At 44.5% G+C, this 19,217-nt stretch overlaps 1 protein-coding gene across 2 annotated transcripts in view; it reads left to right on the top strand.

Annotated features, from left to right (window-relative positions):
• dusp16 (dual specificity phosphatase 16) overlaps positions 1-19,217 on the top strand; it is a 183,660-nt gene that overhangs the window by 81,594 nt on the left and 82,849 nt on the right. For both annotated transcript variants that reach the window (XM_038780055.1, XM_038780054.1), the window contains one exon: positions 18,411-18,915. In XM_038780055.1, coding sequence (XP_038635983.1) covers positions 18,685-18,915 — 231 coding nt within the window. In that variant the 5' untranslated portion in view covers positions 18,411-18,684. The remainder of the gene's footprint in view (positions 1-18,410; positions 18,916-19,217) is intronic.

Below are 19,217 nucleotides of genomic sequence, written 5' to 3'. Positions count from 1 at the left end.
TTTAAATTGTCATTTAAACTAACACTTCCTAAGTTAGTCAGATTGTCATAAATCAGTTAAAAGGTCTTATTGAATCAACTGATGTCGAATAATTTTTTGGTATTTTAATTTTGTTGCCGTTGATTTCTGAGTAGCATTCATTAGAACAGCTGAAAACAGTTCCAGGAAGCCAAGGACAGCTGTATCTGTTCTCAGATATCTGCTATTTGTAAAAAAAAACATATTAGTAAAATGTTAACCTTTTTACCACCCATATTTGGTTTTTAATTTTTGCTTTGTCTGTCCCAATGCATTATTTTTATCAGCTCAAAACAATCCATCCTGACTTCATCAAAATTTGCTATTTTCGAGATAATGGAACACTAATCGCCTTTCTTGTTGAAGTCTAATGCGCAGTGACAATGTGTGATTGGCTTTTTTGAAAATAAATAGCAACTGAGGAAAAAAAAAACAAGTGAAGGAACAGAATAATTTAATACATCTCCTAACTGATTCCTGCCCACTCTTCCGCCGTTTCCATTTTTATAGCGACATTCTATGAGAAATCACAACGTGGACGTCTGGAATTTCCAACAGGCAGACAGGAGCTCCCACCAGACCACATTCTCTCCTGTCGTTCTGGCAAACATGTGAGTGATATTAGCAGAGGCCAAGGTGTAGTCTGGACAACTGTCATGGACAAAATATATGTCTTTGCCCATGATCAATCTGCAAAGGCATGTGTTTCCTTACCCTCTGAGAGAGAGATTGTCCAATTTAAATAATCCCAGCAACAAACTTTTAGGGAGTGTTTTTACAAAAAGGGTATTTATTATCACACACTTGCCCCAGATGTTTCAAGCGTGACGTCTGTCTCACAAGCACAGTTTAATAAAAATAATCTTTATTGTCACAAGTGCGCTTACATTAACACTGCAATTAAGTTACCGTGAAAATCCCCTAGTCACCACATTCCAGCGCCTGTTCGGGTACACTGAAAGAGAATTCAGAATGTCCAAATTACCTAACAGCACGACTTTTGGGACTTGTGGGAGGAAACCGGAGCACCCGGAAGAAACCCACGCAGACACGGGGAGAATGTGCAGACTCCGCACAGACAGTGACCCAAGCCAGGAATTGAATCTGGGACACAATAAAATAGAAACTGGTATAAGAAACCCTAACAAGTCCCCAAAATCTCAAGCCCTTTCCAATAACAAGTCCCCATACATAATACAAAACACAATTAACTCGCCCCTAGCATGTGCTTTCTCACAAGAGCATCGGCCTCCTCAGGCGCCTCAAAATAATAGTCCTTTGAGTTATAAGTCACCAGGAGGTATAAAGGTTAAACCACCGCAAACCAAACACCACTTCTGAAAAGCGCCTCCTTGGCCTTGTTGAATGCCGCTCTGCTTCTGGCAAGCTCCGCTCCCACATCCTGATGGAGCCTAATGGCGTGGTCCTCCCATTTGTATTCACGGTGATCCTTCGCCCACCTCAGGACTCATTCCTGTTAGGAACCTCACGATGATTGTCCGTGGTGGCTCTCCTGGAGGAGGCTTTTGGTAGGCCCAATCCAGCTCACGGGGGGACAACTATCCATCCTACCCCCACCATCCTCCCAAACATCTTTGACATATATTCATTTGGGTTTGGGCCGCCCACTCCTTCCGGCAGCCCTGCGACTCTGAGATTCTGCCTCCTGGACCGATTCTCCATGTCGCCCACCTTGGCACACACAATCAAAATTTAATAATTGCCATTTAGAGAATTATTTTAAATGGGGTGTCGAAGCCTGAGACTTGAAGTCTGAAGATTCAAACACAGCTGTAAGTAGGAGGAAGGAGAAGATAAATAAATATATAATGTGCATTTATGTGTTACAGTTTTACCATTGAGCGTTGTTTGAAGATGAGCTGAGGTTTTATATCCTTACAGCAACGATGCTAAAATATAATTGTAAACTTCTAGCATTTAAAGCAATTTTCAAATTAAACTTAATGCTTTTGTAGGGATTCACATTCAATATTATAGCGACAACTGACCAGTCTCGACTGAAAGGGAGGAGGCGTTGGCACAGTGGTATTGTTGCTGGACTAATAATCCAGAGACCCAGGATCTGGGGACCTGGGTTCGAATCCCACCATGATAGGTGATAGAATTTAAACTCAATAAAATATCTGGAATTAAAAGTCTAGCGATGACCATGAAACCATTGTCGATTGTCGTAAAAACCAATCTGGTTCACCAATGTCCTTTAGGGAAGGAAATCTGTCGTCCTTACCTGGCCTGGCCTATATATGACTCCAGACCCACAGCAGTGTTGTTGACTCTTAACTAAGGGCAATTAGGGATTGGCAATAAATGCTGGCCCAGCCACATCCCATGAACAAATTAAAAAACAATTTCCAATTAGCCCAATTTTCCTTTCTGACCCAATGCACTGGACCCTGTTTAAATCTTTTAAATCTGTGCCCATGCAATTTATAAAAGGAAGTTCATGAGAAGGGGTAATTTTTGAAGTCACACATGTACAGAGACACAAAGTATATTTGCTGAAAGTTTGGGAGTTGAGAAGGCAAAGTCCCTATGAAAGGGGAAACGTGTACAGTTGGAAGATTTGATGACTTAGGTTTCTTAACGGTTTTGTGATTCCTTTTTCACAAGAATCTTTGTTGTTGGGGACTTGCAAAATATACATTGAGGCACTTGTTTAACTGATGTTATGACGATTGTTACTTGTTCTTCAGTAGCTTTTTAGTGAATGGAATTTTTAAAGAATGAGGTGCTGAATGTTTTTGAAGATAGTGGTTTGTGTTTTGTCAATGGTATGTTGTTTTTCTCACGCAAACTTTTGTTCAGCACAGGCCACCTTTACTCTACAAACATGAACTAGACACAAAACACTTAATTATGTGGGGATATAGCACACTGCATCTGTAAATAATATTTGGCAGAGTTGCTGAAGAGTTTGTAAATGGCACAATGCTAGGATGTATTTCATAATGCAAGATATTGGCAATGACGTGCAAACTGTATCCATGAATGACAGCGGGAGGAATGGCAAGGGACTGAATAAGTTCTGTTTGATTTCAACACTAGAAATGAAACTATCTTATATTAAATGTACCGCTGATTATTTTGAAACTGCTGTTGTAATTTAGACAGTGGATAGGAGTTTGAACCAACGTATTATAAATGTCTTTTGCTGCAGTTACCTTACAACAGTCAATCTGTCTTAATTTTAAATATTTGAAATGAAATGAAATGAAAATCGCTTATTGTCACGAGTAGGCTTCAATGAAGTTACTGTGAAAAGCCCCTAGTCGCCACACTCCGGCGCCTGTCCGGGGAGGCTGGTACGGGAATTGAACCGTGCTGCTGGCCTGCTTGGTCTGCTTTAAAAGCCAGCGATTTAGCCTTGTGAGCTAAACCAGCCCCTTTATTTAACTTTATAACACCATTCTATCTGCTGCTTCACATAAGCAGAGTTCTGTTGATCATTCTATCCAATAATTTGTGCAGATATTTTGAAATTAAGCCCATGCCCCTGAGCAGCAACATTTGTGGTTTATATGTTTCAAATGTTTCATCGATGCACACGTTAATGTACATTTTACTCCTTTCAAAAAAATAACACTGTGCTTAAGAGGGAGCAGGGAGGAAATGGCATCATGTAAGATTAGAGGAGGGAGCAATCCTGAAACAGAAAGATTGGGAAGTCTTTGGTGGAGTCCAGGAGAATGTCTGTGAGAACAGCAACAGGGTGACATTGGAAGTGGTATAAGACTGAACCGGAGTTGCAAAATATTTGATTTTGGTTTCCTGAAATAGGAAGGTGGTTTGAAAAAAAATATCAAGTTGAGACTGGGAGGGAGTGGCAAATTGTCAGGTTTCAGGTATGTGTTGAAAGAGGGATTTGAAGAGCCCCCCCACCGCATGGGGAAAGGGCTGGAAAAGATGCCGTCACAATAGTCTGTTCCGTCTCTAATCTGGCTGGAAAACCATATCCAGCAGCTCCTCTACCTGCAGTCAGAAAATCAGTGTTAAGCTCAATTTCGTAACTTGGAATGTATGAACCCTATAATGAGACAAACAATCGACTGGAACGGAGAACTGTCCTTGTTGCCGTGAACTCAGGCACTTTAACATTGACATCCCTGCCCTGAAAGAGACCCGAAGAGCAGGCGAATGGCAGCTGAGGGAAGATGGTGGTTGTTGCACCATCGTCTAGAGAGGAAAGAAGCCCCGGGCACATGGAATTGGTTTCGTCATCAAGAATTAATTCATCAACCGGCTCTCGGAGTTCCCTGTCGGTATAAATGAGTGCTCATGACCCTCGGTCTACAACCTGCCAAGAACCAGGAGGCAACAGTTGTGAGTGCCTGTGCCCCAACCCTTGATGCCAATGAGGAGTCCAGAGAAGGCTTCTACTCCATCCTGGACACCATACTTTCCAACATTCTTAAGGAAGATAAGATCATCCTTCTTGGGGACTTCAACACCAGGGTTGGAAAGGACTCTCCAGGAACCATTGGAAAGGAAGGAGTTGGGAATTGCAACTACAATGAGGTACTCCTGCTCACCAAATACGCAGAATACCAGCTTGTCATCATTAACACACATTTTCAAGACTTTCTGCAGACATCCAACGCTCAAATCCCTGGCACATGATCGATTTCTTGGTCATCGTCCAATTCCGAGAGCAAAAGGATACACTCAAGCTGATTGGCTGCTGGACAGGCCAATGGCTCATCCGCTCCTCTGTGTCCATCAAACTCCACCAGAAACAGCAGAAGATGTTGAATGGCTTCAAGAGCCAAACATGCCAGTGAACTTCCAACAACGTCTTCTCTTAAAATCTCCAAAGTGTCCATTTTGATGGAGTGGAGGAAAACTGGAACGAGCTGAAGAACGAGCATCATCCCGATCTGTGAAGAAACTATTGGTTACAAGACCAAGAAACACCAACACTAGGTTCCGCGAGTACGAGCGCACCATCCAAGACCTCATCAGCAAGCAGAGGAAAGCTCTCCGCCTGGTAAAATATCAACACAAGCAAGGCAAAGAGGAGAGCTCATCAATGGTGGACTGAGAAAGCTATGAAACTGCAACTCCTCACGGACAAACACAACATCGGGTCTGCTTCAGTGCCACCAAGGCAATATATGGGACCAAGCCTAGGCCTCAAACTGGTGCAGAGGAAGGATAGAACCTCTTAAGGATTGAACCATCAGCCTTCGATGGAGAGCACACTTCAAAGAATTCGGAAACTGTGAAACATTCATAGATGAGACGTGCTTGAGGAAATCCCCCAACTCCCCATCAAAGATGATCTTGGACTCTCACCATGCATAGACGAAGAGAAGCTGCCATTAAACACATGAAGAATGGAAAAGGAGCTGGAGTGGACAGGATGCTGGTGGAGATTTCCAAACATGGAGAAGAGGAGATCGCTCGTTATCTATATCAGCTGTTGCTGAAAATCTGGGACAGAGAGGACATTCCGGCTGATCTCGGGGATGCCATCATCACCACCATGTTCAAGAAAGGAGACAATGCGGGCTGTAGGAACTACTGTGGAATTTCCCCACTCCGGCGCTGGGAAGATCATCGCCCAAATCCTCACTAGTCGCCTTCTCCAAGTCTCTGAAGAAATCCTTCCGATCGTGTGGCTTCCGAGCAAACAGCGGGATGATTTTCACTGCTCGACAACTTCAAGAGAAATGCCATCTCAACATCAACCACCCGACATGGCCTTCATCGATCTGACCATGGCTTTTGATTCAGTCAATCGGGAAGTGCTATGGAAAACCCAGTCAAGGGCCGGCTATCCAGAGAAATTCAGCAACATTCTCCGATTCCTCGAGGATAAGATGTCGGTGACAGTCCTCACTGACGGAAATAAGACAGAAGCCTTCGAGGTCAAGACTGAGGCAGGTAGGGATATGTCATCACTCCCGCCCTTTTCTCCATCCTATCATCACCATTCTTCACCTTGTCAAGAACAAGCTTTCCAGTGGAGTGGATATCATCTACAGGATGAATGGAATACAGGGAGTATTCGAGGGCACACATCACGATGGATTGGCGAGAAGGAAAAATCTACAGGGGCAATTCAATAGGTTGAGAATGGGGAGTGGGGTGAGGCAGCTGTGCAGGACAAGGGGGGTGCAGTATGAGTACGGGAAGAAGGCAAGTCATATGTTAGCACATCAGTTGTGGAGGCAGGCTGCGTCCAGGGAAATTTTGAGGGTACGGAGAGAGACGGGGAGGTGGTGTCGGTGGTGGAATCCACAGACCGATCCCATCTCACGGAAACACCTTCCAAGTGGGCAGCACGGTAGCATTGTGGATAGCACAATCGCTTCACAGCTCCAGGGTCCTAGGTTCGATTCCGGCTTGGGTCACTGTCTGTGCGGAGTCTGCACATCCTCCCCGTGTGTGCGTGGGTTTCCTCCGGGTGCTCCGGTTTCCTCCCACAGTCACAAAGATGTGCAGGTTAGGTGGATTGGCCATGATAAATTGCCCTTAGTGTCCAAAATTGCCCTTAGTGTTGGGTGGGGTTACTGGGTTATGGGGATAGGGTGGAGGTGTTGACCTTGGGTAGGGTGCTCTTTCCAAGAGCCGGTGCAGACTCGATGGGCCGAATGGCCTCCTTCTGCACTGTAAATTCTATAAGTGTGGCTCAAGAATCGTAATCCCACAACCATTGGATCTGATCAAAGTTCTGCAGTCCTACATCCAATTATGAATGGTGATGGACAATTGAACTAATGGGAAGAGGAGGGAGCTCCATGAGTATCTCCATCCTCATTGAAAAAAGAAAGAAGAGAAAAAAAGAAGAAAATTGTTTATTGTCACAAGTAGGCTTCAAATGAAGTTACTGTGAAAAGCCCCTAGTCGCCACATTCCGGCGCCTGTTCGGGGAAGCTGGTACGGGAATTAAACCGTGCTGCTGGCCTGCCTTGATCTGCTTTAAAAGCCAGGTATTTAGCCCTGTGCTAAACCAGCCCCTACTGATAGCAGAGCCCAGCATGGAGTGAAGACTAAAATCCTATTACAAACTGTAAAACTACAGAAAGATCTCGCTCCACCCCTTATTTTCATCGTAAAGCACTCAGTCTCCTCTCACTAAGATATCCCATGACCTGTTTATCCAGAACTAAGCACCAACCTTCATAAATCATCTATGCCCCAGGATCCTCCCAAATCAAAACAATGTTCCATTAGACATCTATCTGTAAACTAGTAAATGGTGAAAACCAATGATTGGCTCACATTTACGACCCCTTCATCACAGCTATAGCTGACCTACTGCCTGTATGTATCTGAAACCAGGATTTTAAATAACATTACTGCAACAAATATAAAGTATAATACAGAATAATTTCCTACATTCATCACAAAGGCAGAAGTCCGGAGTGTGATGGAATACTCTCCACTTGCTCGATGAGGGCAGCAGTCAAGAAGCTCAACATTACCCAGAACGATAGGTTTTAAAGAGGGTCTTAAGGTGCCTTAAGGTGCAGAGCGAAGCAGAGGGGGTTCAGAGGTGAATTCTAGGGTTTAGGGCTGTGACAGGAAGTGAGGTATGCACACAGATTGAGAGGAATACAAAGTTCACAGGTGTTTGTCGGGCTGGAGTTGGGAAGTGGCAAGAGCGGGTAGCAATTTGAATATGAAAATAAGAAATTAAAATTGAGATATTTGGGGATCTGGAGCCAGTGTTGATCAGTAGTTGCAGGTGGTTGGTCTGCTGTCCGGGACACTTTGGGATCAGTTTCAGTGAATACCGGACTTGGTAACTTGGCATATTATGAAAGGCAAAGATCTTTCTACTTCAAGAAATTTCAGCAAGGTATTGTGTTTCTGATTGGTTACATATATTAGATCCCGGACCAGACCCCAACATTTGCTAGGATACCAGACAGGAACCCCAGTCATGTTTTTAAAAAATTGTAACACTGTGAGGAAAGGATACTTCACCCCAGAGTGATTCCACACACAAATAGGGATATGTTATATTGAAACAAACTTTATTATTAATGCAGTATTAAACTGCCCTTATCAGCACCAAAATATAGCTTAGAATTACCATAAACAATACTTTGCAATCAAATGAAACACTAATTCCTAACTGCCACCTTCTTTATCTCCAATCAAGCAAAACCCATCAGAGGTCAAAACCCACTTTTAAATAAAATTAGCAAACACAGGATTACTTGCTAGTCCTTGGATTGAAATATCTTTTGAGAGACAACTTGAAGAGAGAGGGAGATCCTGTCAGATTAATGCTGAATCTCTGACAGCCTTCTGCACAAACTGTTGTTCAGCTCACAACTTCCAGAGAACAACCCCATACTGACTGCCACAGACCTGGCCCTCTCATTATTTTATTTTTATCCCATATGACCTAATTACTGAAGATTAAACAGCGCATCTAATTATTTACTCCCCAGAAATCACAACAAAAACCCATTAGGCCTCTCCATGTACACATAAGCATGGTTTGAAATAACGATGATCTAATTTTAGGACATCTTAATTGCATTTTTTTCAGCCACAGTATCTGTCTTTCTTTTAAACCAGGATTTAAAAAATATTACTGCAGTAGATATATACGTACCCTAACCCAGGCTTTTAAAATTATTGCTGCACTAAATATATATAATAGTGTACATACCAATTTCTTGTATTCATCACACGTTCCCGGCTGGGTCACTGTCTGTGTGGAGTCTGCACGTCCTCCCCGTGTGTGCGTGGGTTTCCTCCGGGTGCTCCGGTTTCCTCCCACAATCCAAAGATGTGCGGGTTAGGTGGATTGGCCATGCTAAATTGCCCGTAGTGTAAGGTTAATGGGGGGATTGTTGGGTTACGGGTATACGGGTTACGTGGGTTTAAGTAGGGTGATCATTGCTCGGCACAACATCGAGGGCCGAAGGGCCTGTTCTGTGCTGTACTGTTCTATGTTCCCGTACCGGCCTCCTCGAACAGGCTCCAGAATGTGGCGGCCAGGGGCTTTCACAGTAACTTCATTGAAGCCTACTTGTGACAATAAGCAATTATTATTATTACTCAGATTCTGTTGCTTGGCAGAGATTTCCATAGTTCCATAAAATAATAGAATTCCTACAGTGCATAAAGAGGCCTTTTGGCCCATTGAATCTGCACCCCACCTCAGCCCAATCCATCACCCTATCCCCGTAGCCACACCTAGGGGCAATTCAGCAAAGCCAATCCACCTAAACCTGCACATCTTTAGACTGTGGCAGGAAACCCACGCAGACACGGGAAGAATGTGCAAACTCCGCACAGTCACCCAAGGCCGGAATCGAACCCGGGCCCTGGTGCTGTGAGGCAGCAGTGCTAACCACTGTGCCACTATGTTAAAATTGAATCTTTAATATCAGGTTTTTGACGGTAATGTTTTTCAGTTGCTGATTATTTAACCTATCATTCAAAGACGGAATCTGAAGTGGCTGCCATATGATTGACTGATGTAAGCAAATTTACCACTTGTTCAAAAAGAGCACTTTTGAGACGGTGCAGCGAGGCAGCCAAAACAATGATGGGACTGAGATGTAGAGTAAGAAGTCTTACAACACCAGGTTAAAGTCCAACAGGTTTGTTTCAAACACGAGCTTTCGGAGCACGGCTCCTTCTTCAGGTCAGCATTCACCTGAAGAAGGAGCCGTGCTCCGAAAGCTCGTGTTTGAAACAAACCTGTTGGACTTTAACCTGGTGTTGTAAGACTTCTTACTGTGCTCACCCCAGTCCAACGCCGGCATCTCCACATCGGGACTGAGATGGACTTTGAACAGGATACTTTTACCCTACAATTTATTATAGGGCGGTATGGTAGCACAGCGCCAGGGACCTGGGTTCGATTCCTGGCTTGGGTCACTGTCTGTGCGGAATCTGCACGTTCTCCCCGTGTCTGCGTGGGTTTCCTCCGGGTGCTCCGGTTTCCTCCCACAAGCCCCGAAAGACGTACTGTTAGGTGAATTGGACATTCTGCATTCTCCCTCTGTGTACCTGAACAGGCGCCGGCTTTTCTCAGTAACCTCATTGCAGTGTTAATGTAAGCCTACTTGTGACACTAATAAAGATTATTATTATTGCTGCTTTGGTTGCAGCAATAACAATAATAAACCTAGCCTCTAGCAGCGGCAAATTGAAATTTGTTGATCGGGATGGGGAGATCCGAGCCGCAGAGGGCGATGGAGTGGTGGTTCCCACTGTACCTGATCTCAGACAACCTTTAATTGCTGGCGGAATTGGATATGTGCTACTCTTAATTACATTTTCACTGTACATAATTGAAAGAGAAAAAGTGCCCTGCTGGAGGGAGTGTTGAGAATCTAAATTAAAATTATACAGTATATTTTAGCACAATGCCATTCCTGTCTAATTTGATGAAAGCCAAGCATGCAGAATAAAAAGTGTTCCATGTGTATATATAAATTCAAAATTAACAAGACAAATATAAAGTGACAGAAAATTGCAGAGAAAAATAAACAACCTCTCTTCGATTTTATTAAAACCCAGGCAGTTTTGTGCTGTGGGTCACAGTTCAACAAAAACAGCTTTACATTTGTCAAAATTAATTTTGTACAGTTCATGCAAGGAGTAATTTTATATTTATATTCCTCAATTTTACTTGTCATTAGCTGCAGAGGAGTCTAAAATTGGGTGAAATGTGAAACAGGCGGCTGACCCTTTCCCGCCCGAGGGGTTGGATTAAAATTTCTCCCTTTAATTCCATCAGTTTGAGTTGGGTTGTCGCTCAGAAACCAGAAGTGAAGGAATAGCAAGTTAGACCTTCCACTCCGTCCCCATTTATTGTTTGTTATTAGTAATCTTCTTATCCTGATTTGGCATTGCACAAGAAAAGAAAAATCAAAGAGACTTGAATACAGAAATAAATAGTTACTGTTTGAATTATACATGCTCTGTAGAAACTCTTCACCACATGTACATACACAGTCCTGCAACCAATTGGAATTGAATGTGATACAGTGGGGTGGATTCTCCGATTGGGAGACTAAACATTCCTGCCGGAACTGAGTAGCATGCGATTCGTGTTTTCATTGGGAGTGCTATTCATTCTGCAATTCAGGACATGTAAATGGGCTAGCGCTCTGCCGGCGTAAATTGGAAGCAATTGCGGCCCAGCGGACAGTGTAGCTTCCGGAGCCGGAATTAGCGCTGAAAAGCCTGACCAACTGGAGCAGATTAAACACTCCACTTACCACACATATTGCAGCCACACAGATGGCTCAGAGAGGATCCGCCCCCAGATTTTGGGAGTCAGAAGTGTACCCACTACTCCGATGCCAATGAGGAGAGGAGGTATACCGTCTTCCCCAGAGTGGGCCCAAGCTTGTCCTCCTACCCAGCACCTGGGAGGGGGTGGCAGAGGCAGTCAGTGCTGCCAGCCTCACCAGGAGGGTTGGGGGTCACTAGTGAGGCCTGGGGTGGTGCTGAACATTGTGCAATCATCTGCGAACACTGTCACTGAGAATGCAGGGACTGTCATTGATGAAGCAGCTGAAGATGGACCTAGGACACTACCCTGAGAAACTCCTGCAGTGATGTCTCGAGACTGAAATTATTGAGGTCCAACAACTACCCTCCTTTGTGTTAGGTATGACTCCAACCATTGAGGATTCCCATTTTAGCTCGGGATCCTTAATGCCGCACTTGCTCAAATGCTGCCTTGATGTCAAGGGCAGTCACTCTCACCTCACCTCTGCGTTCATCGGTCCATGTTTGAACCAAGGCTGTAATGAGGCCAGGGGCTGAGTGACCCTGGCGGAACCCAAACTGAGTGTCTGTGAGCAGGTTATTGCTGAGTAAGTACCGCTTGATAGCACCGTTGATGACTCCTTCCATCACTTTACTGACGAGCGGTAATTGGCAGGTTGGATTTGTCCTGATTTTTGTGGACACCTGGGCAATTTTCCACATTGCCGGGTTGATGTCAGTGTTGTCGCTGTACTGGAACAGCTTGGCTGCAGGCATTACTAATTCTGGAACACAAGTCTTCGGTACTATTGCCGGAATGTTGCCAGAGCCTTTGCCGAACCCAGCGCCTTCAGCCATTTCTTGATTTCACATGGAGTGAATTGAATTGGCTGAAGACTGACAACTGGGACCTCGGGAGGAACCCGAGGTGGATCATCCACTCGGCACTTCTGGCTGAAGATGGTTTCAAATGCTTCAGCCGTGTACTTTCACACTGATGTGCTGGGCTCCTCCGTCATTGCGGATAGGAATGTTTGTGGAGTCTCCTCCTCTGGTGAGTTGTTTAATTGCCAACACCATCCAAATGTGGTAGGCCTGCAGAGATTTGATCTGTGTGGAGTCGCTTATCTCTGTCCATCACTTACTGTTTCTGTTGTTTGGCACACGCAGGTAGTCCTTGTAGCTTAACCACGTTGATGCATCATTTTTTAGTTTGCCTGGTGCTGCTCCTGGCTCCTGGCATTCCCTCCTTCCCTCTTCATTGCACCCGGGTTAGTCCCCAGCTTGGTGCTAATGGTGGACAGGTTGAGCTGCCGGGCTATGAGGTTACAGACTGTGGTTGAGTACAGTTCTGCTGCTGATGGCCCACAGTGCCTCATGGATGCCCAGTTTTGATTTGCTAGATTTGTTCTGAATCTATCCCATTTAGCACGGTGATAGTACCACACTACATGATGGAGGATATCCTCACTGTGAAGATGGGACTTTGTCTCCACAAGGACTGTGCAGTGGTCACTCCGGCTAATATTTTCATGAACAGATCCCTGATAGATTGGTGATTTAATCAGTAATGCTTGTGGGAATTGACCGTTTAGCGGGACGAGGACTTGGATTTGCCTTAGCGAGGCGGGTCGCTCAATTCAGGAAAGATCCTACCTTGTTGGACCCATCTCAGTGGGGAGGGGGGAAAGCTCCGTAATGTCACCATCATCACTCTGCAAAGGAGAGTGCATGGTAGAGTCGGGCCTACAAAACCCAGAAACGGAGCCTTGGTGACCTGGGAGGCGGTTGAATATGAGGCAGGACCAATCCACCTCAGTTCTCTGGGACTTGGTTCCAGTTGAATGATACGATTTTAGGCCTTCCAGTGCTCACCCCCCCCCCCCCCCCCCCCCCCCCCCCGTCCACCACCCCCTCACATGCCCCATGCCGACTCACCCAGTAATCATCTTGGGCAGACCTCAGGAACCATGTGGAGATGAAGTCTCTTTAAGACAGAGCTAGATCGGCTCTTGATTAATAAGGGGATCAGGGGTTATGGGGAGAAGGCAGGAGAATGGGGATGAGAAAATATCAGCCATGATTGAATGGCGGAGCAGACTCGATGGGCCAAGTGGCCTAATTCTGCTCCTATGTCTTATGAAGGGCGGAATTTTCTAATTTTCTGGCAAGTGACATAGAGGCAGGCCAAATGGGGTGGAAGCTGCTGGTCCCGAGGGTGGCCTCTTGCGCTGTATTTTTAGGCTCTGGAGCAAAAATGTTGAGCAGTCTTCGACGTCACACTGGTGGTGCAAGCTCAAGGTTTTTGAAAGATCATAACGCTGCTTTTAAAATGGCAGTTGGCACAATCTCTCCTCATACGACAATTCTGCCATCCCAGGACTCAGTCTGGTGAACCTTCACTGCACTCCCTCTGCCAAGTACATCCTTTCTTTATTAAAGAGACCAAAACTGCACACAATCCTCCAGGTGTGGTGTCACCAAGCCCCTGTAAAGCTGCAATAAGGCATCCTTGCGCCTGTGCTCACATCTTCTTGCAAAAATGGACAACATTCCATTTGCCTTCCGAACTACTTGCTGTACTTTCATTCTTGCTTTCAGTGACTGGCGTACTAGGACACGCAAGTCCCTTTGCACGTCAATGTTTCTCAATCTATCACCATTTGAACAATACTCTGCCATAAGTATAACATTTGTCTGGTTATTGATGTGAGATTCCAGCGACCAAAATGATTGCCATGCTGACAGATTCCAAACTTTGCAAACCTGCAGTTGGGCCGAGGTTGAGTTAATAACTGATGCGCTCAAAGGACAGACCCCTTTTAGCAATGATTTTCTCCAGTATTGATATTGTAGTATATAGGTACAGATAGGCCTGAAAAATACATTGCAGATTTTTACTTTTTATATTCACAATGCCTTCATTGTGAGTATAATGCAATGCTCCAGTGGCAATATTGTGGTACTATTGTGGCACTATTGTTCCAGTGGCACTATTGTGGCAATATTGTTCCAGTGGCAATATTGTGGCAATATTGTTCCAGTGGCAATATTGTGGTAATGTTGTTCCAGTGGCAATATTGTGGCAATATTGTTCCAGTGGCAATATTGTGACAATATTGCTCCAGTGGCAATATTGTTCCAGTGGCAATATTGTGGCAATATTGTTCCAGTGGAAATATTGTGGCAATATTGTTCCAGTGGCAATATTGTGGCAATATTGTGGCAATATTGTTCCAGTGGCAATATTGTGGCAATATTGTTCCAGTGGCAATATTGTGGCAATATTGTTCCAGTGGCAATATTGTGGCAATATTGTTCCAGTGGCAATATTGTGGCAATATTGTTCCAGTGGCAATTTTGTGGCAATATTGTTCCAGTGGCAATTTTGTGGCAATATTGTTCCAGTGGCAATATTGTGGCAATATTGTTCCAGTGGCAATATTGTGGCAATATTGTTCCAGTGGCAATATTGTGGCAATATTGTTCCAGTGGCAATATTGTGGCAATATTGTGGCAATATTGTTCCAGTGGCACTATTGTGGCAATATTGTTCCAGTGGCACTATTGTGGCAATATTGTTCCAGTGGCAATATCGTGACAATATTGTTCCAGTGGCAATATTGTTCCAGTGGCAATATTGTGGCAATATTTTTCCAGTGGCAATATTGTGGCAATATTGTTCCAGTGGCAATATTGTGGCAATATTGTTCCAGTGGCAATATTGTGGCAATATTGTTCCAGTGGCAATATTGTGGCAATATTGTTCCAGTGGCAATATTGTGGCAATATTGTTCCAGTGGCAATATTGTGGCAATATTGTGGCAATATTGTGGCAATATTGTTCCAGTGGCAATATTGTGGCAATATTGCTCCAATGGCAATATTGTGGCAATATTGCTCCAGTGGCAATATTGTGGCAATATTGCTCCTGTGGCAATATTGTGGCAATATTGTTCCTGTGGCAATATTGTGAGAAAGTAAATGCTGGTATCTGTGATATTTTGAAATAAAACAGACTGTGTACGTCCAAAAGAAATTGTGTTAAAACGCAAAGGGCAGGACTTTCTGGCCATTCACACTAATGGGACCTGATAGTCCCGCCGACGGTGTATCCCTACCACGGGTGTGTGGCGACGAGGGGCCCTTTCAACGGGAAACCCCGTTGACAATGGTGAGACCAGAAGATTCTCTTTGCGAGCTGATCTTCACCGCTGCCGGGGGAGGGGGGGGGGGGAACACCCCCCCCCCCCCCCGCCTATAATCTCTGAGGTTTCTGAGCTATATAGTCAATCTTCCTTCTACCAATGCTGAACAACAATGTAATTAAATAGAATATGGGATCATTTGGAAAAGGGGGAAATATTTAAAAACGTCCTGAGAAGCTTTTCACTTTTATTAGTGTCACAAGTAGGCTTATATTAACATCGCAATGTAGCCATTGTGAAAATCCCCTGGTCGCTACATTCCGGCGCCTGTTCGGGGTACACGGAGGGAGAATTCAGAATGTCCAGTTCACCTAACAAGCGCGTCATAGAACATAGAACAGTACAGCACAGTACAGGCCCTTCAGCCCACGATGTTGTGCCGACCATTTATCCAAATCTAAGATTAACCTAACCTACACCCCTTCAATTTACTGCTGTCCATGTGCCTGTCTAAGAGTCGCTTAAAGAACATAAGAACATAAGAACTAGGAGCAGGAGTAGGCCATCTGGCCCCTCGAGCCTGCTCCGCCATTCAATTAGATCATGGCTGATCTTTTGTGGACTCAGCTCCACTTTCCGGCCCGAACACCATAACCCTTAATCCCTTTATTCTTCAAAATGTCCCTAATAAATCTGACTTCACCACCTCTGCTGGCAGTGCATTCTACACACCCACCACTCTCTGTGTAAAGAACCTACCTCTGACATCTCCCCTATATCTTCCTCCAATCACCTTAAAATTATGTCTCCTTGTGACACCCTGGGGAAAAGTCTCTGGCTATCCACTCTATCCATGCCTCTCATCACCTTGTACACCTCTGTCAAGCCACCTCACTGCCTTCTCAGCTCCAGTGAGAAAAGCCCTAGCTCCCTCAACCTTTCTTCATAAGACATGCCCTCCAGTCCAGGCAGCACCCTGGTAAATCTCCACTGTACCCTCTCCAAAGCATCCACATCCTTCCTACAATGAGGCGACCAGAACTGGACACAATATTCCAAGTGTGGTCTAACTAGAGTTTTATAAAGCTGCAGCAAAACCTCGCGGCTCTTAAACTCAATCCCCCTGTCTTTCGGGACTTGTGGGAGGAAACCGGAGCACCCGGAGGAAACCCACGCAGGCACAGGGAGAACGTGCAGATTCCACACAGACAGTGACCCAAGCCGGGAATCAAACCTCGGTCCCTGGCACTGTGAAGCAACAGTGCTAACCACATGTCCATTTTTCATGACGTAATGCGGAATTATCCTTCGCACTTATGAAATGATGGTGTCCCAGACGATGTTTAATTCCTGTTGAAATGTTGAAATTTGACACATTGGAACGTGGAGTATTAGAACATAGAACAGTACAGCACAGAACAGGCCCTTCGGCCCTCGATGTTGTGCCGAGCAATGATCACCCTACTCAAACCCACGTATCCACCCTATACCCGTAACCCAACAACCCCCCCCCCACCTTACTTTTTAGGACACTACGGGCAATTTAGCATGGCCAATCCACCTAACCCGCACATCTTTTGACTGTGGGAGGAAACCGGAGCACCCGGAGGAAACCCACGCACACACGGGGAGGACGTGCAGACTCCACACAGACAGTTACCCAGCCGGGAATCGAACCTGGGACCCTGGAGCTGTGAAGCATTTATGCTAACCACCATGCTACCGTGCTGCCCCGTTTTATTTGTATTATTTGTTTGAATAAATTATAATCCTAATGCCCTTTCTGGAAAGGAACACAATTTATTCAGATAACATAGAATTATTTGCAAAACTGTCCATTGGACATTTGAAAGTGGATATTTACTCTGGATGTAGGTATTATGGCATTTAACATCTTTATTGATTTACTCAGTATTTTAATTACAATGTTTTGTGAAGTTGCAATTCTTTGGAAGCGGGGGGGAGGTGTTGCTATCTTTTAGTGGCTATAAATATGGCAGTTAATAAGGTCACCTTTCTTAATCTTAATTATGAATATGCTTTTCAGAGTGGCCAAGTATCTCTCGATACCGCCACAAGGTTCAACCGAATATCGATCAAAGAGCCAATACCAGTTCGTTAGTTCAAAGTCAATGCTACTTTATTTACGCACAGTATGGTTTACTCACGCACAATAACACTACAGGCTAAACTATATCTATCACTAACACCTATACTTAACTTCAGGTGCCCGCTTAGGTCAGAGGAACAATGGCCTTTGTTCGGATCTGAGGCTGTTGGGTTCGAAGAGGAAACAGGAGAACAGCTACGGTCGCCCGTCTGGTAGCGAGCGTTGAACCTGAACTTACTGCTTCTGGTGGTGCAGGTGGAGGGGTCTCTCCGGTTGAGAGCTGAATCCAAGAGAGGGAACACATGGCGGGGTTCCTTCTTATACTTGGGGGAGGGGGGGGGCTTCACGCACTTTTAGGCGGGCCTTAAACTTGTTCCCAATTAATTGGGCAGCTTCTCGATCACCGCCATCGATCTGAGCCAATAAAGGGGTGGGTGCCTTGATGGCTGGGCGTGTCCTAAGTGGCCGTTGGCCTTGCTTTGTTTGTGTCGTCTTGCTGGGTTAGTGGCGCCGGAATGTCTGGGACGGTATCGGCTACCTGAGCGCTAGTCGTTTGTTTATCCGAGATGGGCCATCAATGTGCAAATCGGCCAAGAGTTTTGGTTCTGTCTGCAGACTGCCTTCCAAATACACATTCAGGCTCTGTGTCTGCTTGTTACTTTGCATTGTCCATTTTTCCCTGCATGCTCTGTGAGTGTCCATTTTATATGCTAGAAGTGGCCATCCCAGATGGCTACGAGGTACAGTTTAGTACGAAATGGGAGTTGCATATGGTAACTTCAGAATTGGGAGAAAGTAGATTTAAACCCAAATATTTTAAAACGTGCTCCTTTTTTTCATTACAAATTTGTATCTGGCAAATGCATTTCCAGATTATTGTTAGTCCTTCTATCTAAAGATTGTTTTTGTTTTGTTGGCAGATTGTCCATTCAGAATGTTGAGTTGGAGACATCGGTGAAGAATGACGTAATGCGGAATTATCCTTCGGACTCATGAGATGATGGGATCCCGGAGCAGCCCACAGTAAAGTTGTCCCAACATCCAGCAGTGAGGGTTGAAGCTTCATCGACTTGAAATGGATTTTACTTTTCCAGATCAGTTGCGATCTACGTGATGTTCTAGGTTTCTGCTGTGATGAAGTGGCTGATTCTTTAAGCACAGCTAACCCATATTTGGGGACAGTCCAGTGTCACCATGGCTGATGGAAAAGCCAGAACTCAAATGGTAACAGCTGAGAAGCTGGTAGGACTGCTGGAGAGCAGCATGGAGGGAGTGCTGGTTATTGACAGTCGTTCCTTTGTTGAGTACAATGCCTCACATATCTTGGATGCCGTGAATATTAATTGCTCGAAGCTCATGAAAAGAAGACTACAGCAAGACAAAGTACAAATAATAGAACTTATCCAGCATTCTGCAAAACAAAAGGTAGGTTTCTGTTGGGAAAATAAAATTGAAAGATTATCGAGCGGAATTTAAAAAGTTAATTACTTGCAATATAATTTCCATTTTTCAGCCTTTCGTATTAAGTTTGACATTTTATATCGCAAATTCATTTTTTTAAAATTACGAATGGGGAAGTGATTATCTATACAAATAAAATTAAATATTAGCAGTATTGCAATACTCCAGTAAAGCACAAATAATAACCTCATTTTATCTTATTTGATTCCGAAAACATCAATCAATAACATTGATTCTTAAACACTAATCTAACAACATTGTTATGG

The sequence above is a fragment of the Scyliorhinus canicula genome, chromosome 20 (genome assembly GCF_902713615.1).
Source record: "Scyliorhinus canicula chromosome 20, sScyCan1.1, whole genome shotgun sequence".
Taxonomy (NCBI): Eukaryota; Metazoa; Chordata; class Chondrichthyes; order Carcharhiniformes; family Scyliorhinidae; genus Scyliorhinus; species Scyliorhinus canicula.
Note: the sequence above shows the minus strand (reverse complement) of the source record. Positions and strands in the feature narration are given on the sequence as shown.